A 22,868-nucleotide genomic window follows, 5' to 3' on the forward strand; every position below is an offset into this window, starting at 1 on the left:
TTTTTGCACTACCATCACCTGTGCTGTTGTGCCAACTAAGCACAAGAGTAGGCTTAGACATTTGTCTTTGATATAGCTTATAGTTAGGGGCTGGCTCAAGTGAGTCCTGAACCATCCCTTAGTTATGCTGCTATAAGCCTAGACTTCCCATGATGCACTGATCTCCTCTCTTCCTCTCCCTCTCCATCTATGGTCTTGTTATTGAACACAACCTGTTGGACTAGACCAGAGGAGCTTATACTGATTGAGATAGTGATAATGCATGGGTTTGTCCTATGGACTCTTCTCTAACATTAAGACTCCTGTCTTGAGGCAACTTTGAGGGGACACACTTCTGCAAATACAGAAACACAAACCCAGGACAGTCTGTTACACTATGACTGATTTATTTGTGTGTGTGTGTGTGTGTTCGTACTGTCAGTAAAGCAGTCCACAGGTGTGTTTGCATTTTGATCTTCATCCTCTTCGTCCTCCTGAACTTCAGGAAGTTTCTGCACAGTGCTGCAGACCGAGGACTGGTCACACTGAACAAGCACAGGAAATACATTTTAACCTCTCAACCTAAATGTTTGTATCACATAATGACAACACAAAATGATTTTATTCTCAAGAACCCATAATTCCAGTTTGTATCTTCCTGCTATACACAATCTGAATGAAACTGAAAATACCAATGAATTTTACACAAAAGCAGTTTTAAACAGCATTTGGAGCAACAGGCTCAGACACTAAGATAAAACTGGGTTTCTACTATCAGAATAAAACATATTTGTGTGTTGAGGAAAAAGATTGTCAACCATCATGTCTATGCCGGACTATAGAGATAATCTCTAATCTTATGCTGCTCCATTTTTAAACAGTTTGATGTAGTTCAGTGTTTTATTGCAATATATAAACTATGTTAACTATAAGTACATTGACCTACATTATATTCATTATGGTCTCCTGCATCAGTTTATCTCTTCTTACTACTTTCCACCTTATAACTGGATTTGTTCCAGAGGATTTTAAAACTTTAGTGTCTCATTGGTGGTCGATTTTAGACTTAACATTGATTCTATTTAATGTCTGATTTTGAGTTTTCTTTGTTTCGTTCTCTCTGTTGTACTCAATTAAGTAAATAAAATAAATAATATGTCACATCTTTATGAAACAACTAAATGAAGAAACTATGGAACAGAACAACTGTTTACCTGGGAGAGCTCTTCTTCCTCTTCCTCTTCCTCCTTTTCGTCATCATCGTCATCATCATTGTCAGGCGTCTCAAAGTCAGACTCTGCCTCTGCGATGGGGACCCTGAGGGAGGCAATGTTGTGGTAGTTGCTGGTCACGTTGTCATGGTTACAGCCAAGGGACTTAACCTCTGACATCGACTGGTCTGAGGTCACTAAGTTCAAAGCCAAAAACTCCTTTGTCATCCTGTTATCTTCTTCACTGTCGACTGCTACCAATGAAAATACATACAAAAACACATGGATAAATGGAAATGCTCATAAACACATAAATGGAAATGCTCATCAATAAATACAAATTCACATAAATAAATACAAATGCTCATAAATTCAGCCATAAAAGTTCATAAAGACATTACCCATCATAAGAAATCTATACACTGAATAAAAAAATCACAAGAAAAAAAACACAGCCCACCAGTTAAAGGTCTGGTCCTACTGGTGTGGTCTGGATTAATGTGGTCCTTCTTTCCTATTAAAGCCCAGATATGTTCCAGAATCCAGGTCTTTGTCCAGGCCACAGCCCTATTGATCCGGTTTATGGCGATCTGCAAGTTGTTTTCTCCTTCATCTTCTGGAGCTGCAAGATTATCACCGCTGAATGAGCTCAGTAACAGGGCCAGGAACAGATTTAGGACCTGAAACAAGACCAGGAACAGATTTTTTTTATTAAGTTTAGTCCTTAAATCAGATAAAGTAATTTTTGTAGGTGATTTTAATATTCATGTGGATGTTGAAAATGACCGCCTTAGTAACGCATTTATATCATTAATTGAATCATTGGCTTCTGTCAGAGTGTAAATAAACCAGCTCATTGTTTTAATCACACTCTTGACCTTGTTCTATCATATGGCATTGATATTGAACATTTAATAGTCTTCCCACATAATCCTTTTCCATCTGACCATAGTTTAATAACTTTTGAATTTCTATTATCAGATTATAAGCCACTAGGCAAAACTTTCTACAGCAAATGTCTATCTGACAGTGCTGTAGCTAAATTTAAGGAGGAGATTCCATCAGGACATGTCATTTAATTCCCACATAAAGCAGACCTCTTGGACTACCTTCTTTCATTTATGTAATATAACAAAAATTAGTCACATCCTATCACAGACAGATGCAGAAAAACTAATCCATGCATTTGTTACTTCAAGGCTGGATTACTTCAACTCTTTATATCAGGTTGCCCCAATAAGTCCATTAAAACGCTCCAATTAATTCAAAACGATGCAGCACGAGTACTGACAGGAACTAGAAAAAGAGATCACATCTCTCCTGTAGTAGCTTCTCTGCACTGGCTCCCTGTAACATTTAGAATAGAATTTAAAATCCTCCTCCTCACCTATAAAGCTCTTTATGGTCAGGCCCCTTCATATCTTAAAGAGCTCATAGTTCCCTATTACCCCTCTAGAACACTACGTTCTCTGAATGCTGGGCTACTTGTGGTTCCTATAGTCTCTAAAAGTAGAACAGGAGCCAGAGCCTTCAGTTACCAAGCTCCTCTCCTGTGGAACCAGCTTCCAGTTGTGGTTCGGGAGGCAGACACCATCTCTACATTTAAGAGTAGGCTTAAGACGTTCCTCTTTGATAAAGCTTATAGTTAGGGCTGGATCAGGTGAGTCCTGAACCATCCCTTAGTTATGCTGCTATAGGCCTAGACTATCGGGGGATTTCCCATGGTGCACTGAGCTCCTCTCTTCCTCTCTCTCTCTTTCTGCACTCATTCATGTCCCATTAATGCATGTTACTAACTTCACTTCTTCCCCGGAGTTCTTGTGCTCTCTCGTCTTGCAGGTTCTCATGGATCCTGGTGGTGCCTCCTGCCATGGTCCTGCTTGACTGCCATTGCTAATATCACTGATATTATTGTTATTATTGTTAATATTATTAATATTATTATTACTACAGTTACTATTGTTACTATTGTCACTGCTCATTGTCCCCCACCATTCCTGTTGTCGTCGTCATCATCTTCATGTTCATCATCAGTCACTACTATTAATGTAGTTGTTGCTACTGTTGTTGCTGTGCACCTGTCTGTCTGTCTGTCTGTCTCTCTCTGTCTCTCTCTCTCTCTTTCACCCCAACTGGTCAAGGCAGACGACCACCCACCTAGAGCCGAAGGGTCTGTCCTAGGTTTCTGCCTCTTAAAAGGCAGTTTTTCCTTGCCCCTGTCGCCAAGTGCTTGCTCATGGTGGTACTGTTGTGTAAATGTTATAAGGGGTTCAGTCTAGACCTGCTCTGTTTGAAAAGTGTCCTGAGAAAAGTTCTGTTATGAATTAGCGCTACACAAATAAAATTGAATTGAATTGAATTGAATTGAATCGAATTGAAGTGAAATTAAGACCAGGAACAGATTCAGGTAACGAAACCAGGTAGAGATTTAGGACTGTAAAGGACAAGAAAACACCTGTTCCCTGATTGATTTAGAAAAGATTTGTTCAGCCTCATTCAAACCAGAGCCCCAAACACTGGCCCCCACCTGGATTCTTAGTTCAGTGAAAATATTGAAACCAGATCAGGGACTCACCACCAGGTTTCCAATGACAAGCACCATCATGAAGACGATCAGACACATGGTCTGACCTGCAACCTCCATGCAGTCCCACATGGTCTCGATCCACTCCCCACACAGGACCCTGAAGATGATGAGGAAGGCATGGAAGAAGTCGTTCATGTGCCAGCGAGGAAGCTCGCAGTCCCCCGAGATGCGACAGACGCAGTCTTTGTAGCTTTTCCCAAAGAGCTGCATCCCGACCACGGCAAAGATAAAGACGATGATCGCCAAGACAAGAGTCAGGTTCCCCAGGGCACCCACAGAGTTCCCAATGATCTTTATCAACATGTTGAGGGTCGGCCATGACTTGGCCAGCTTAAACACCCGCATCTGAGACAGGTAGTCAGACAGGTGAGGAGACAGGTAGACAGACAGGTGAGGAGACAGGCAGACAGGAAACAGTAACGTTGATGATGTCGTTGCACTAACCAATCGGAATGAACGCAGCACAGACAAGCCCTGAACGTCAGCCAATCCCAGCTCCACCAGACTCATGGTGACAATGATGCTGTCAAAGATGTTCCAACCCACCTGTAACCATGGCGACAGAACACAGACATGTGTCACCATGGCAACAGCTGTCAACCATCATCACTGAGCTGGTAACAAAGAAACAGGACGTCTGACCTGGAAGTAGAAGTATGGGTCCATGGCCAGAAGTTTGAGGACCATTTCAGCTGTGAAGATCCCTGTGAAGACCTGAAAGGGGTCAGAAATCAAAGGTCATGGGTCAAGGATCAGGGATGAGCAGAAGGAACAAAGATCTTTGATTCTGGCAGCCCTTTTGGACAAAAGTGGTACTTTTTCTACCATCTCATTTAATTGATTTCAAGGTGAATCCGACAGAATTTGACTTTATTATTTATGGCATATATATATAATACATATTGTTTGGGGGTGTAATGATTTACCAAGGCTATAAAACTACATTGTTAATGTACTATGAACCTGTTGACCAACAGGACTTACAGTGCACCATCACATCTAAAATCTAATGTCTGGAACACATTTGGATCCTATGAAAAGAAAAAAAGTTGGAGTCTGTCTATCTGTAAAAACTTTTGGACAACGTTAGCACGACAGATCTTAACACTCACCTGGTGCAACGGCATGGTGACACCTATGCAGGGGATGAGGAGTCTGTCGATACTAACACAGCTAGCACAAGCAAGAACATAATAAAATAAAATATGTGTATTTAAAGGTAAAAAATGTAATTTGAATCGTATGGAACTGTATGGAATCAAATCGAATAGCACCCAGTCGTATTGTGACAGGTCCTGGCATTGACCTTTGATCTTTCAAGATCTTTAACTCCACAGTAGCACAAAAAAAGGATGAAATGTGGACTATTAAGCATCAGGTCTCTGTCCTCTAAAGCTGTTCTAGTGAATGAAATAATATCGGATTATTATTAACTTTTGAATTCATATTATAGATTATACACCATTAGGCAAAACTTCCTACAGCAGATGTCTATCTGACAGTGCTGGAGCTGAATTTAAGGAGGAGATTCCATCAGTGTTTAATTCAATGCCAGGTCTGAATATAACAGAGGACTCCTATAATAACTTTAGTCCCTCCTAAATTTTTTATTTTGTCAATAGCGCTGCAGACTCACTGCGGACAACACGTGGCTCTATTGCCCCTTTAAAAATGTTAAAATATGAAAACACAGGAGGCTAGCACTCTGGTATACCACAGTCACAGCTATATCGAGCTGTGTATCCCCACAATCCTTAGAGTTCATCACAGCACAGAGACAGCACTGGTTAAAGTAAATAACAACGAATTGCATCAGACAATGGACTTGTCTCTGTATTTGTATTGTTAGATCTTAGCTTCCAGTTTGGGTTTGGGAGTCTTATAGTAAGTGCAGGCTCAGGTGAGTCCTGAACCATCCCTTAGTTATCCTGCCTCCATCGCAAAGTGCTTGCTCATGGTGGGAACTGTTGGGTCTGTAAATAATGTTATGAGGAGTACGGTCTAGACCTGCTCTATTTAAAAAGTGTCCTGAGATAACTATTGTTATTGATGGTGCTATACAAATAAAATTGACCTGAATTGAATATATAGTGGAGAGGCTGTTAGCAGCAAAGCTTCAGTGAACAGATGCATCCAGGGGACAACACACGCATCTATAACGTTAAAATTGGTTTCTGCCTCGTATCAGTAAATCTTTACACCCCTATTATTTGAAGGTAAGCAATGTCACTTCTATAGAATTGGCTTATTTCCATTTAAAATGGAAAATAAACATCTACATTAAACAAATGTTGAGAACTGTACTAGATCACATCAATTCAATTTAGTTCAGTTGTATTTGTCAATTCATAACAAAAGTTATCTCAGGACACCTTTTCAGAGGAGGTCTAGACCGTATTCCATCATATCACAATGTTCCACTTGAAAATGTCCCTGTATCATATTGTAGCCCATGTATCTGGATACGTATCGGATTGTCTCAGAAGGGACAGATGGATACTTCTAATATTGTTTAGGTCATCAGTATTAAACCAATACCTTTTCATGAGGCTGATGGTAGAACAGACCAGCACAGTAAGGCATTATATTAATATTTTCTTCTTTCTACATAAAAGACCACATGGTCTTACCTGAGTAACTGATTACTTTTCCAAATAATTTAACAGCAATAAGCAAAGAATGTAATTTTAGAAATGTCTTAACTTACTGGAGTATTTAAAGGAGTATAATATTAATGTAATATTTAGTGATCACACTGTGGTGTTTATGTAGCAGATAATCTAATTAATCACATAATTGCACGTTCCCTTCTTTACCTGAGGATGATTACAGAGGTTATTTATAATTTTTTATTTTAACTAACATAAATACATTTGTACAACTTTTTATTGATTTTAAACATTAATAACACAGGAACTAAACACAAACATTGAATACACACAACACCGCTACCCATCCCTCCCCCCAGAACACACAGAACCCCCATCACTCCCCCCTTCCTCCCCTCCTCCCCCTCCCCACTGAACACACAGAACACCCCCACATCCCTCCCCCCTTCCTCACCTCCTACCCCTCCCCACGGGAAACACAGTCAAACCTCTTTACAGAATCAGAATCAAAACAATCAAATAAGACAATGTGATGTACAGGATGACAAACATACAGCGTAACACAGATGAACCTCAAAGGTCATGACAATTATGTTTTAACATCCTCTGCAGCTTTTTTCCACATCTGCAACGTTTGTGGCTTGGAACTATTAATGTGAGCTGATGACCACTCCAGGTAGATCACCTCGAGGAGAGCTTGTTTTATTGATAACTGATGTGGTGGACTGGTTCTAATTTTTTAATAGAAATGCTTTACTCACCAGATTTCCGATGCTTAGAAGTTCCGCAAACTCCTCTGTCATTGGATAATGCTCCATGGCCATAAAGACAGTGTTGAGGACGATGCAGATGGTGATCCCGAGATCAACGAATGGGTCCATGACAATGGTGTAGAGACATTGTTTGAGCCACCGCCAACAGCCACAACAGTTCCACTTCAGGAAGATATCAGTGAAGGGGTACCAACATGGAGGACATGGTCTCTGGTCGCCCTCAAAGTCTGAAACACACGCTGGTTTTCACTGAAAGATCGTCTCAGTCACTTGGGGGGAGGGGAGCTGGGGGGTTGTAATGTTAACCTCTGCTGCTCTCTGGTCAGTGGTTGCATCTGTATATCTGTATTAATGTATTGATAATACTAACAGTGTTTTTATTGGCTATGAGAAAGTGTGTGGTGGGATACATATCATGTTTATAAGATCTTAATCCTGTCTGTGTGTGTGTGTGTGTGTGTGTGTGTGTGTGAGTGTGAGTGAGTGTGTATACCTTCCATGGTAGTGTGTTCTTGCTCGTTGCTTTTTATTTCTGTGGATGAATTCTTCTCCTGTTGTGCTGAATTCTGTTTGTCTGAGAGCGCTCTGCATGCCACCTGCTATAATAACAACAAGAGTTCAGCTATGTGTGTTTAGGTCAGTGATTCCCAACCATTTTGCTTAAGGTAACCTTCTATCATTGCGTAAACCAATAAGCCCTGATGAAGGGACATATTGTATGAAGTTTATGTAAAACAAGTGATTTGGATACATTTTTTAGCAATTTAGTTTTTTCACAATTCTGTCTTTATTATGTTTTTTTCAACAATCATACACTCTAATAGGACTCTTTTGAGAAAATCTGTGTTTTCTTCTCCTTGTCACTTGGCCATTGCATTTGCTTTGATCTGCAGCTGTTTATCAGACAGTGAAAGCTCTGTAAATGTAGTTTGTGTTCAGCTCTTCAAAGTTTAGATCTAATAATCTAAACTTTAAAAATAACAATTTAATTTATTAATAGATAACGGCATCCTACTACTCCCTTAAAAAAAGAAAAGAATGTTTGCTGTGTCAAAACGAACCTCCTCCTCCCTCCTCTTCAGCGCCTCCAGAATCTGAGCATACTCCTCCTCCTTCTGTTTTGCCTCAGCGATGGTGGCCTCATTCTGCTCGGCATACGCCATGGCAACCACAGCCAGGATGAGATTAATGAGGTAGAACGAGCCAAGAAAGATGACGACCACAAAGAAGATCATGTAGGTTTTACCTGCTGCTCGCAGTGTCTGCAGACAGAAAGGTGAGACGCAGACTGACTTTTTTGACAACATGAATGAATCAAAGTGAAAAGCTGATGTATTCATGTACTTAAAGAACAACAAGAGCAAAGAGGTCCTCCACACTTATACATGTTTGTTGAACTTTAATCCTTTATAGGGCACTCATTGAAATACTTGGAAATTTAAAATTTCAACCCTGGAGTGTTATTGGTGGATATAAGAAGACATCTTTTCTGTTTTGATTTTTTTGAAAAAGTCAGTTTTAGTCTGAAAATCAGTCAGTGATATCTACGTGGGCTGGCACAACAACAATCTGTGGCACAGCAGGCCTCCTCTTCCCATAGAAGGACTGAGCAGACAGCTGCTGCAAAAGAAATATGCCACATCAATATACTATGAAAATATGTAATAAATAAGCCATAAGCAAATCAAGATTAAGCCCACTTTGAATTATTTGTGAAAGAAAGCCGTAACATTGAAGTGTATATTAGTATATCACCCATAAAAAAACTCCACCAAAATATGCCATAGAAGTGTAATTAAAACCGTCATAATGAAGTGACTATATATGGTTCCTCGCCCGATAAAGGGTTAAACTGAAATCTGACTGTTCTGTGATCAAGCTGCTGTTAATATTCACATTATTAAAACGTCAATATGCCCTCTACTGTTTTAAATCAATCTTGAGACTCACTAGGTTCAGAATCAGAGTGGACAGTTTGGGACGACTTTACGTCAGACATTTCTATAAAAACTGAGTTAACGCCCTCTAATCAGAGGAGAGCAGCCCACCTCCCCCAGCCTCCACTTTGAGTGAGTGTCTGTAAAACCATTTCAAATGGTTATCTACAACACAGGCGCTAGCTTATCTACAACACAGCCACTAGTTTATCTACAACACAGCCTCTAGTTTAGCTACAAACAGGTAGCACACTTTCACAAATAGTGTGAATGTGCTTCTAGTCACTGTAAAAGCTCCAGTGTTTCCAGTGCAGACACTGAGAGTCTGACAGCAGCTTCTCATGGCTGGTTAGTTCTGTTAGATCTGTTAGCTCAGACTACCAGCTCACTGTTCCTACGGCTGTGATCAGTCTGTCAATCACTGTGGTTGCGGTTGAGGTCACGTCCCCTAAAGTCACTGTTCTTTGCAGGTGCATTTTTTACAGCTAGAAGCTAGCAAAACTGAAGGGTGTACTACTTGCTTATTTTTAACTGATGAACATTAAACCTGCTGAAACACCAGTAAGAACCAGTCCTGTAGTGGGGACAGTAAGATACTGACCAGGTGGAAAAGGTTTTCCCAAAAGTCCTGGGTCATCAATCTGAACAGAGAGAGGAACGCCCAACCAAATGAGTCGTAGCTGGTGTAGCCGTAGTTTGGGTTTCTCCCAGCCTTCAGACAGAGGTAACCCTCTGGACAGACCCTGAACACATCATCATCATCATCATCATCAGTATTCTTGATGACATTGTCAGTATTATGATAATGAATTTATTAGAGAACATACCCAGCATCAGAGCTGTTTCCACACAGCAGAGCATCAAGCTGACCAGGTAGGTAGTAGTAGTTCTCTATCAGACAGACAGACAGAGTCAGAATTATAGAATCCCTAATTTTAATATTTGGAGGTCCATGATGTGTTGCCGTAGTATCAATACTGTTTCTACCTTGGTAGGGTTGTCAGTGATGTGTATCATCAGTTTTGTAGTGTTAAGAAACAGAAACAAAGTGTTCCACTAGATTTTTCACAATTTAAAATACAAAACTTTTTCACTTGTAGTTTAAAAGTACGATATAATATATATATATATATATATTATATCGTACATAGAAACAGTATATATAAACTACCATGAGGCTGTCAAACAACCATTACCATCTTCATCACACCTGGGTTGTTGATGTATTCGTAGAAATCAAAGTCACTGCTTCCTGTATTGTTGGCGTGCATGTCATTGCCATGGTAATCACGGTCTATATCAGACGTGTGGTTGCTAAGCAACAGAGGTGGCATTAAGACACATTTTTGCCGCAGGTTTCCCATGAAGAGCTGCAGACCGATCAGAGCGAAGACACTGAGGCAGAACACCGTCAGGATCATGACATCAGCCAGCTTCTTCACTGATTGGATAAGAGCTCCAACAATCGTCTTCAGACCTAGGGGGAATGGGGGGCGGGGATAAAGACTCACTGACCAATCATATAATAAATATGGAGTCATCCACATAGAAGCAGACAGTTTCTAAAATTAATTGAGAGTCTTTACAGAGCACAGATATGTTTGAGGATTGGACTGCTGGATGGCATTATGCCATTTCAGGGGTTAAATCCACCTTAAAATGAATCACACATACTGACCAGGGATGACTGTAATGGTCTTCAGAGCACGAAGAACTCTAAATGTCCTCAACACAGAAACATTTCCCAAATCTACAAACTCTGTCAGGTACCTAAAACACAGAGACAGACCGCCATCACCATCACCATCACCATCATTATCATCATCACAGATATAAAAAGTCTAAATCTAAGATGTTTTCACAGTTTCTGTCTGAATATTTAAAGGTTAAATTGTTGATGACTTAAAGCAGAACATTGGATTTTACAATGATTAGAGATAATAAAGTAGAAATGCCATGATTCAAAATGTAATTTTGTTACAATAGGTATATTATTGAGTCTTACGCCATGCTGATGACCATAAAGTCCAGCCAGTTCCAGGGGTCTTTGAGGAAGGTGAACTCTCCAACACAGAATCCTCTGGACATAACTTTGGTGGTTGCTTCAAATGTGTAGATGAATGTAAAGACGTATCTGTTCAGCAAAAGAAAAATATACTCAAAATGTAAAAGATGTCAATATTTTCACTTAAGATCACCTGGACTGATCCAGTGTTTACTATAAAGTCCTGTCAGTAGAGTTTGACCTGCTGATAAAGGAGGTGTCTTGCTGCTGTGGCTTTGTCTCTTTCTCCATCTCTCTTTTTTACTCCCTTATTTCTCTCCACTGGAGGTTTTTTGCAGGCTGTTGACACTCTTTGTCTGCATCTTGCATTTGGCACTGCAGCTACCAGAGGGTTATCTGTCTCCCCTTTATGTCTGTGTACTGTCCTCATCTTACAGCTGTGAAAAACTGTGAAAAACGTTACCTGAAAACTTGGGTAAACATGATTGATACAATGTATTTCTCTTTAAATTTTAAGACAATTTTGGACAAAAACTGGTGGAGTAAATCACAGCACAGAGAGAGCACTGGTGAACGTTACTAACGACCTTTTAATTGCTTGAGATAATGGACTTGTCTCTGTTTGACACCACTGACCATCATTGTCATGACTCCCGCTGTGTGATTGTGTGGTTTTGTTTTCTACCTCTTGGTGTGAGCGAGGTGTGCTTGTTTTGTCTGTCTGCTTGTTCCCTTCCCCCCTTGCCCCCTCCCATCCACATCCAGCTGCTTGTTCTCTTCCCCCCTTGCCCCCTCCCATCCACATCCAGCACACCTGCCTTCAATCAAGACATCTCTTTTCACTGTTATGCTGATGACACTCAGTTATACCTGCAAACCAACCCCAACCTATGCTCTACCCCGGTCCCTTCATCATCATCTGCTCCCTCATCATCATCTGCTCCCTCTTCACCATCATCTCTAGCCCTCTCCAACTGCCTGGAGGATATTAGGGCTTGGATGTGTCACAACTTCCTCCAGCTGAACAGCTCTAAAACTGAAGCCATACAAATTGGCACCCCTCATCGGGTCCAGTCATCACCCATAACCACCATCTTCTTTTCCGGTCAAGACACCCCCCTCTCAACCACAGTTACCAACCTTGGTGTGAAGCTGGGCCCACAACTGACCTTTGTAAACCACATCAAACATCTGTACAAAACCTGCTGTTTCCATATCAGGAACATTTCAAAACTCTGCCCCTTCCTCACTTTCTCTGACGCAGAAAATCTCGTCCAAGCTTTAATCTCCTCCAGGCTTGATTACTGTAACAGCCTGCTCGTCGGTATACCCAATAAACACCTTCAGAAACTTCAATTCATTCAGAACTGTGCTGCCCGAACTCCGATGAAAACCCGCAAATACGACCACATCACCCCTATTCTTCAGAACCTCCACTGGCTCCCCATAACCTCAACAATCCAATACAAAATCGCCCTCATAACCCACCTTTGCATCTACAGCAACGCCCCCAATACCTCAAAGACCTCCTTACCCCTCACTCATCCACCCGTAACCTCCGGTCCCAAAGCACAAACCTCCTCAATTAGCCACGCTCAAGACTCCGCACCATGGGAGACCGAGCCTTCTGCTCCACTGCCCCTCACATCTGGAACTCCCTCCCTGAACATCTGCGAGTCTGTGGACACTTAAAAAAGGGCTTAAAACTTTTTTGTTCAGGCAGGCGTTCTTAAGTTGTCCTTAGATTTTTCTAATTTCACTATGCACTTCAACTCCTCTTTTAGTTGTTTTTCTTAATGTATTTTATCACTTGTATTATTATTGGTTGCTGATTTTAATGTGTTATTGCCCTTAGTGTTTTTTTTTTTTTTTTTTTCTTGGTTTCTGTAGTACTTTGAGATTCTTTTATGAAAAGTGCTTTCATAAAATGTATTATGTATTATTATTATTATAATGTAAAATGTATTATTATTATTATTATATTATTATTTAAGACTGCACCACTCCCACCACTATAAGAAGCCTGGCTGACATCCAGTCCCTGCTGGTATCGTTGCACCACACACAGTATGTTGTGTGCCTCGCTTCAGGTCTTTTGAACCAGTTAGCCAGAATAGTTTTTTGATTGCCAGCCTACTTGCCAAATTCTTATAACGGTTTCCTCTGCCACCAGATTTGCCTGTCCGCCAGCTTTCCCCACCAGTTTTCATCTACCACCTTCACCCCTGGACTCAAACCCCAGAATTCAGTCAGCCTCCAGATTCACCCTTCATTTTACCAAAGAAATAAACACTTTGTGTTCACTACAACCAGTCTGAGTTTGCTTTTGGGTTCAGCCTCAGAATTGTGACAATCATATTCTATTACAGAGACTTGAGCATCTTATTGGCATTAAAGGAACCACACTAAATTAAGTTTTATAACGGTCGGTCGTTCCTATACCCCCTCATCCCTCAACCCTTACCCCTTCATCCCTTCATCCTCTCATCCCCTCTATCCCTTAACCATTTTTCCTCCCACAGTATTCCACATTCGTTCATAAAGTGTAATAAATCTTTCTTATTCCATACAGCTGTTGGCGTGGTCTTTGTTAGTGAAGCTGGTTTAAGACCTATTTATCAGATTGTTCTCAGTTTGTACACGTTAACGATGAATCCTCCATAAATACTAAAGTTAGTCATGGAGTTCAGCAACAAGAGGCCCCCCTCCCCAGTTGGTATAAGGGGGGAGAGGGTAGAAATGGTGAATACCTACAAGTTCCTGGGGGTGCAGTGAAACAATACAATGGACTGGACAGACCACACTAAAACTCTCTACAGGAAAGGACAGAGCAGGCTGTTCTTCCTAAGGAGGCTCAGGTCCTTCAACGTGTGCACTAGGCTATTACAGATGTTTGACCAGTCTGTGTCCTGTCTCACAAGGTCCTGTGGGCCATCAGCTACCAGACCACAAACAAAACAATTTACTTTAATCCAGACTGAGACCCCAGTCCAGTTGTGTGTATTAGTAAAATGTATAGTGTGTTGCTTGTGTGTGTGGACTCACTCCACAGTCTTGCTCCATGCTGGAGGATCACTCATCGTCATAAAAGCACAGTTGGTCAGAATCGTCACCATGATGAACAAACTGAATAAAGTTTTGGTTTTAAGGAACAAAAGACATCATCAGCTGATTAATGATCAATAGCCTGCCAATTAAAGTTTCTGCTCACTGATCAATCAACTGTGTGACATCATAAAGGATATGAATGAATGAGGATCTTGATGGCGACAGTCCTCAGTGGGTTGAATGGACTCAGCAGGTTACAGGATGGCTCAGCGTTAAACCTGTAGATGATGTTTCCTTTACCAAGCACAATGAATGTCTGCAGACAGGTCAGAGAGAGAGCGACTGGTTGTCTGAAACAGTACAATCATCACTGTGCATGCATTTATTAACTGTATGATTATAGATATGATATTATTGATCATTTCTAGAGATATTGATCTGTCTTCAGACCACAGGCACAAGAGATCTTATCAAAGAGAGAAACCTTTTGTGATTGGTAGAAGGGATCCAGCTCCTCCAGTGGGGTGTTGAGAAGCTTAGGGGGCGGGTCTCCGTAGATGAATGGGAGGGGTTTCCCAGCCTCTAGGTCACTAGCTGGTTTAGGAAGATTTTCCTCCGCTATCTGTTAATCAGAGAGATAGCCAATCAGAGACTTGTTCTTAATGTATTGATTACTTGTTATGGACAGCTGATAGCTCATCAATATACCTCAATGTTCTTCTCCTTCCTCCTTTGTTGCTCCTTCTCCTCGACTTCATGTCGTCGTTGGATCTCCTCCAGCGACGCTGGTGTGAAGCGTCTGAAGACCTCTGAACCAACAGGGGGCAGCAGAGGCGCCATCCTCGCATCATGCAGGGCCGCCCGAATTCCACCGTCACCTAATAGGTGCCTCCTGGGGGGGGTTATTTAAAATGTCAGACTTCATTCAAGATAACAGGACCATCAGGTCTGTCACATTATAGAAATTAAAACAAGCTAAAAGTCTTTCTTCTCTTCTTCTTCTGGGGTCAAGCAAACATCTTTTCACTGCTGCTAATAGTTCAGTTTCTTTAAAATGGTACGTGGACTGTACTTGTATAGCACCTTTCTAGTCTTCCGACCACACATTTCTCAACACTCGTACTGTAACAGTGAACCTACTGTCCCGGCAGCCAATATAAAGACATTTGTGATGAGCCAACCTCCACATAAAAAAACTAAAATGTAATTTACTTACTGATTTATGAAGAAATGTTTGAATCTGTATCATAAGAATATTTGTGCATTGCATTCACATTTAGCATTCATACAAGCAAGTTAATACTGTTGCTGAAAATTATGTAAAATTAGTGACAATTAACAATAATAAAAAAAAGATTTAATTTGTTTAATTTGTTGTGTAATTTTACATGAATGTGTTTGGTAACTGACAGATATCTTGTATAATTATGGAAGTTTTCACAACAGAAACATTAAATATTAAAATGTTGTTTATCATCGTATAAGCATTGGTAAACTGTCCAAATACAGTTTTCATCAGTGTAAACAGCAATAATTACCCTAACTTCACAGATAATGACTTTTATTACAGTTCTATAACTTTGAAAATTCTGATTTAAATAAGAGAAATCTAATCCTAACAGTACTCTTCAGTAAATGTAAGCCTGATTATTTGTATTATAGCAGAGTATGTCTGTATTTATAGGTAATTTCATTGTTTTTACAATGTAAATATCTTTATCATTAAAAAGAAAAACAATTACACAAAATGTTATGCAAAATTAAATCTTTATGTTGGTACCCCAGCTGCCAGAATATTACTCATTACTTTTTTTGTTGTTTTTTTACTCTGTATGCAAGCTGATCAAGAACTTCTCTGACATAAAATTTGTGTTGAAATAAACTTTTACATTAAAGTAAAAAGAAACTTCAGTGGACCAAGTTTTGATTCTTATATCCATCAAAGTGAAGACTGACTTACTGAATTACAGTTTTCCATATTAGAAACTTAATAGTTAGATCAGTCTGGAGCCTGCTATTTAAATAACATTATATATAAGTCTGGTTTAAAGCAGTTACAATCTGTTTCTATAATTAAAGTGTAGAATCAGACTTACAGCTGTGAAGGAAAAAGTCTTAGCTGGTTGGCTCTCCTCTGCAAAGCTCCACTTCCTTTGTTGTTTCTCCAAAACTCAAAAAAATTCATTTTTCTGCTTGTCATGGCTGCAGCCCTCTGTTCTCTATGTGTTCCCACCTGTCTCACCTGTCCTTGATACCTGTTTGTCTGTCACTTGTCTTTGTCTTTTCAATCTGTCTGTCTTTACTTTCTGTTACTCGCACTTGTGATTTCTTTCTGTTCTCATCTACAGACTTCTTTATTTATCTGCCAGCATTCCAATACTCATCATCATTTAAATGAGAACTTTTGTCTGATTTCTCTCCAAATAATAAACTCTTTATTTCACTGCCAACATTCATCTGTTCAACACACACACACACACACACACACACACACACACAGAGCTTGGAAAAAAAACATGAAATGATACAAAGAATTGTATTGTTTGATAAAAATGAACTTTTGTCTGTTTTCCGTTCATTTCTGAATAGCAAACTCCTCATACATACACACACACACACACACACACACACACACACACACACACACACACACACACACAGAGCTTGGGAAAAAAACATGAAATGATACAAAGAATTGTATTGTTTGATAAAAATGAACTTTTGTCTGATTTCCGTTCATTTCTGAATGGCAAACTCCTCATACATACACACACACACACACACACACACACACACACACACACACAGCTTGGATAAAAACATGAAATGATACAAAGAATTGTGTTGTTTGATAAAAATGAACTTTTGTCTGATTTCCGTTCATTTCTGAATGCAAACTCCTCATACACACACAGAAATACACAGTAATCTAGCAGGAATGTGCTTTCTTGTACATGTGACTAGTTAGACCAGATGCCAGATGACCTGCTGTTGCATTGAGTTGGTAAATGGTCCTGTACTTGTATAGCGCCTGTCTAGTCTTCCAACCACTCAAAGTGCTTTTACACTACGTGCCACATTCACCCTTTCACACACAACAGAAACATCATACACATTCAGGGTTCAGTATCTTGCTCAAGGATACTTTGACATGTGGCACCAGGAGCCAGGGATCGAACCCACAACCTTGCGATTAAGGAACGACCAGCTCTGCCTCTGAGCCACAGCCGCCCTGTTGAAAGTTTTTCAGAGCACTCTATATTTTAGACTCAGCACTGGGACTTATTACAATATGGTGTCTTCATGACTGCCGATTCAGGATTTTGTTTAGATTTTATCAATATATTTGAAATTTTTTTACTGTTAAATAGACTCCAGTGTGGGTTTGGCCTTAAAATCGTTTATCAAACAGAACATTTCTATTGGTGACCATGTTTCTCTCCTCTCCTTAGTAGAGGTCTTCAAGCTCGTTGGAATGGGCTGGTTCAGAGCCTTTTTTAAATAGACCGGGCTCGGGACGGAGTCAAGCTCATTTAACTTCTCTCGTTTCATTGTGCCCATATATCTACAGACACAAGGACGGACGCACAAGGGAATTCAATTCAATTTTAGATCAATTTTAGATTCCTGACAGGGGTGCTGGATGGCAGGCTAATACCTTCTAGAGTAACAATATCTTTACATAATAAGTTTCAAGTACAAGAACTTCAGTTTAACATCAGAAAATTGCAGCTCATCCAGGTTTTTATGTATTTAAAACATACTTGTAATTTATCTAATTGATTAATTTCATCAGGCTTGATCAATAGGGTATCTGGGTATCATCTGCATAACAATGAAAGTTAATGGAGTGATTCCTAATAATGCTGCTTTAAGGAATAGCAAATGGCAAATGGTAATTGGACTGTACTTGTAAAGTTTCTTTCTAGTCTTCTGACTACTCAAAGCAATTTAATACTACATTTCAATTCAATTCAATTCAATTTTATTTGTATAGCGCCAATTCATAACAGAAGTTATCTCAGGACACTTTTCAAATAGAGCAGGTCTAGACCGAACTCTTTAACATTAATTACAGAGACCCAACAGTACCACCATGAGCAAGCACTTGGCGACAAGGGCAAGGAAAAACTGCCTGTTAAAAGGCAGAAACCTAGGACAGATCCTCCGGCTCTAGGTGGGTGGTCGTCTGTCTCGACCAGTTGGGGTGAGAGAGAGAGAGAGAGAGAGAGAGAGAGAGAGAGAGACAGACAGGTGCACAGCAACAACAGTATTGGCAATGGCAGTCAAGCAGGACCATGGCAGGAGGCTCCACCAGGATCCATGAGAACCTGCGAGACGAGAAAGCACAAGAACTCCGGGGAAGAAGTGGAGTTAGTAACATGCATTAAAGGGACATGAATGAGTGCAGAAAGAGAGAGGAAGAGAGTAGCTCAGTGCACCATGGGAAATCCCCCGATAGTCTAGGCCTATAGCAGCATAACTAAGGGATGGTTCAGGACTCACCTGATCCAGCCCTAACTATAAGCTTTATCAAAGAGGAATGTCTTAAGCCTACTCTTGAAAGTGGTGAGGGTGTCTGCCTCCCGAACCACAACTGGAAGCTGGTTCCACAGGAGAGGAGCTTGGTAACTGAAGGCTCTGGCTCCTGTTCTACTTTTTAGAGACTATAGGAACCACAAGTAGCCCAGCATTCAGAGAACGTAGTGTTCTAGTGGGGTAATAGGGTACTATGAGCTCTTTAAGATATGAAGGGGCCTGACCATGAAGAGCTTTATAGGTGAGGAGGAGTATTTTAAATTCAATTCTACATTTTATAGGGAGCCAATGCAGAGTAGCTAGTACAGGAGAGATGTGATCTCTTTTTCTAGTTCCTGTCAGTACTCGTGCTGCAGCGTTCTGAATTAATTGGAGCGTTTTAATGGACTTATTGGGGCAACCTGATAATAAAGAGTTGCAGTAATCCAGCCTTGAAGTAACAAATGCATGGATTAGTTTTTCTGCATCTGTCTGTGATAGTATGTGTCTAATTTTTCTAATATTACGTAAATGAAAGAAGGCAGTCCTAGAGGTCTGCTTTATGTGGGAGTTAAATGACAAATCCTGATCAAAGATAACTCCAAGATTCCTGACAGTGGTGCTAGAGGCCAAGTTAATGCCATCTAGAGTGACTATATCTTTAGACAATGAGTCTCTAAGGTTTTTGGGGCCAAGAACAAGAATTTCGGTTTTTTCTGAGTTTAACATCAGAAAATTGCAGGTCATCCAGGATTTTATGTCCTTAAGACATGTTTGTAATTTAGATACATGTCACATTCACTTATTCACACACATTCACAGACTGATGACACAGTATAAGGAGCAATTTGGGGTTCAGTATCTTGCTCAAGAACACTTCAAGATGCAGCAGAAGGAGCCGAGATCATTGCTTCTGTTCAGTTTAATATTTGTGGGCATGATTATTGCTGGCACTGGTAGTTTGGTGTATGTGTGTGTTTCTGAGAGATAATGCGTGTCAGAGAGTTTAAAGTCACATTGGTTTCAGACTCTGCCTCAGGTCTTTGGCTCATTTGGGTCTCTATTCCTTTGGAGTGCCCCAAAGATACATTTTATTGTTTCTTCTTATTTTTATTATTATTAAGAATGTCACATGTACATAAACATGTGAAATTCATGTGACACACATATACAAGTAATTTTGCATGTGAAATATTTCTGTGGTGTAACATGTGAAGCACAGTTAAATTCCCATGTGAAACCTATGTGATTGTGTTGCAACATGTGGTAGCATCTTTCCGACATGTGATCATATGTGGGGAACATTCAAACAATTTGTGGGAAAATTTTGTTTTTCCTGTTGTTATTATTATTATAATTATTATTATAAGTAGTGTTATTAACAAATCCATCAACTCGCAGATTTTAACTCTAATAAACCACATCAGAAAAAACAAAAACAACATATCGGTCTAGACCTGCTCTATTTGAAAAGTGTCCTGAGATAACTTCTGTTATGAATTGGCGCTATACAAATAAAATTGAATTCAATTTAATTTAATAATTTAAACTGGTTCAGTCAGACATTGAGCTGCACAAAGAAAGAAAGAAATAAACACACACATGCACACACACATAAACACACGTACAGTGTGGTGTCTTAAGCGTTGCCAGGGTTGACCCCACCCTTGCGTTGCCATGGCAGCAGCAGCTGTTTCAAGTCATCTCTTTGACCCTCTGGTGTAAAGTTACGGACACTACGATGACCCAGCTCATTCCAACACACTGACACACTGTAATACACACACACTGTAGCACACACACACTCTAACACACACACACTTCATTCCTCACTGTGTTTCTACATGATTTTCTTTCAGCCCCTCCTCACCTCCCTCTGATCAACCGCTGACCTCCACTCCTTGAGCTCCATAAGTGAGGAGAGATAAAGGGAAATGGTAAATGGACTACATTTACAAAGCTCTCTTATGGACTACCGACCACTGCTACTGGGCTTTACATTCACCCATTCACACACATTCATACAATGATGGCAGAGGAGTGGTTAGAGGTCAGTGCATTGCTCAAGGACACTTCGACACTGTGTCTTGAGGAACTTTCAGATTACAGATAGACAACAGCTCCTCCTCCTGAATGTCAGAAAGATTTCATTAGGAAAGAAAAGATGTGAGGAGGCAGAAATGATACATCCTCTGAAGCCACTTCAGTTTCTGGTGATGACAACGTAAACGGATCACAGCAGGTTCACAGGTCTGTAGTGTTTGTATAAAATAAGGTGGTGAACGGAATTTTACTGATGTCAGTTTATTAAATTTATGAACTGAGATCTGATAGAGGTCACCTGTCTGTCTGTGTCTCTCTCTCTGTGTCTCTCTAAGATCATCTGTCAGCTCAGTGACTCTGCTGGTTCCCACAAATATTAGGCTACAGGCAGCTAAATACAGCACACAGACAGACACACACACACACACACACAGAGAGAGAGAGGCCTGTAGTGAGCGAGCTGGTGACGTGCTACGGTAACTGTACTGACTCATTTCCAGTTTACTTCCTGCTCTGTGTACACTGTTTGGTGCTGTAGCTCTGTCAGTGAACGTTAAATCTAAATTAGTTTTACTTGTTACAGCGGTTATTTTCCTGCTTAACATTTAAACGTAGACTAGTTCTACCTAAACACTTGGAATTACTCCTTCTTTTAGCGACTTTTCACTATTTTCAAAGTTTTTCATACACTCTAGCTTCATTAGCATTAGCAGTTAGCTATGGCTTCTTCCTCTCCCTCTCCTCTGTCCTGCTCAGTGTGTCAGATGTTTAGCTATTCCTCTGCCTCCTTTAATGATAATGGTACCTGTATTAAGTGTAGTTTATTTACTGCGCTGGAGGCGAGGCTTAGTGAGTTAGAGGAACGGCACCACACCACAGAGATATCTTTAGCCGCTATAGTTAGCCAGCCCCCAGTAGCCGGTGTGGTCCGACCGAAGGTAGCTTCGGTTAGCCGTCCTCCGGTAGATCCTCTGGTAGTTCCCGAGCAGCCGGGAAGACAGGGAGACTGGGTGACTGAGCGAAGGAAGACTAAAAGACCGAAGCTCACAGTTCACCACCAACCCATTCATGTTTCTAATACATTTTCCCCACTCAGCGACACACCCGCTGAGGAACCAACTCTGGTTATTGGCAGCTCCATAGTCAGAAACGTGAAGTTAGCGAAGCCAACGGCCATAGTTAAATGTATCCCTGGGGCCAGAGCGGGCGACATTGAATCGTATTTAAAACTGCTGGCTAAATATAGACGTAAATATAGTAAGATAGTTATTCACGTCGGCGGTAATGACACCCGTTTACGCCAATCGGAGGTCACCAAAATTAATGTGGAGTCGGTGTGTAACTATGCCAAAACTATGTCGGACTCTGTAGTTTTCTCTGGACCCCTGCCCAATGTGACCAGTGATGACATACCCGCATGTTGTCATTCCAACGCTGGCTGTCGAGGTGGTGTCCAGAAAACGATGTGGGCTTTATTGATAACTGGAAGCCTTTTTGGGGAAAACCTGGTCTGATTAGGAGAGACGGCATCCATCCCACTTTGGATGGAGCGGCTCTCTTATCTAGAAATATGGCGAAGTTTATCTCTAAAACCTGACAGTCCAGAGTTGGGACCAGGAAGCAGAGCTGCTGTCTTACACACTTCTCTGCTCTTCCATTAGAACGGTCACCCACCCAAAACTCCATAGAGACTGTGTCTGTCCCCTGACCACCTAAATTATTTAAAGAAATAAAAACAAGAGGAGTTAAACATAAAAACCTAATAAAAATTAAAACTTACTCCCCAGTAGCACAAAATAAGAGAATGAAATGTGGACTGCTAAATATCAGGTCTCTCTCCTCTAAAGCTCTTTTGGTGAATGAGTTAATATCAGATTATGATATTGATTTACTTTGTCTTACTGAGACCTGGTTGTCCCACGAGGGTATGTTGGCCTAATGAATCCACCCCCCAGTCATATTAATACTCACATTCCTCAAGGCACAGGCCGAGGAGGTGGAGTAGCAGCCATATATGATTCAAGCGTTTTAATGGACCCTAAACCCAAACTAAATTATAATTTATTAGTCTTTTTCACCCAAACTGGAAAACACTACCGCCAGTTCTATTTGTCATAGTGTACCGTGCTCCTGGATCACGTACTCTGATTTTATATCT

At 40.6% G+C, this 22,868-nt stretch overlaps 1 protein-coding gene across 1 annotated transcript in view; it reads right to left on the bottom strand.

The window, feature by feature from the left end:
- Positions 1-22,868, bottom strand: part of scn4ab (sodium channel, voltage-gated, type IV, alpha, b) — a 47,662-nt gene that overhangs the window by 14,283 nt on the left and 10,511 nt on the right. The window contains 18 exon segments of the mRNA XM_051393637.1: positions 416-524; positions 1,194-1,444; positions 1,651-1,870; positions 3,766-4,122; positions 4,222-4,323; positions 4,420-4,491; positions 7,148-7,386; positions 7,653-7,758; positions 8,221-8,421; positions 9,698-9,839; positions 9,924-9,987; positions 10,307-10,573; positions 10,775-10,866; positions 11,102-11,230; positions 14,147-14,236; positions 14,347-14,465; positions 14,634-14,771; positions 14,858-15,041. Of these exon segments, the coding sequence (XP_051249597.1) occupies positions 416-524; positions 1,194-1,444; positions 1,651-1,870; positions 3,766-4,122; positions 4,222-4,323; positions 4,420-4,491; positions 7,148-7,386; positions 7,653-7,758; positions 8,221-8,421; positions 9,698-9,839; positions 9,924-9,987; positions 10,307-10,573; positions 10,775-10,866; positions 11,102-11,230; positions 14,147-14,236; positions 14,347-14,465; positions 14,634-14,771; positions 14,858-14,989 (2,830 nt within the window). The 5' untranslated portion in view covers positions 14,990-15,041.

The sequence above is a fragment of the Dicentrarchus labrax genome, unplaced genomic scaffold (assembly GCF_905237075.1).
Source record: "Dicentrarchus labrax unplaced genomic scaffold, dlabrax2021, whole genome shotgun sequence".
Taxonomy (NCBI): domain Eukaryota; kingdom Metazoa; phylum Chordata; class Actinopteri; family Moronidae; genus Dicentrarchus; species Dicentrarchus labrax.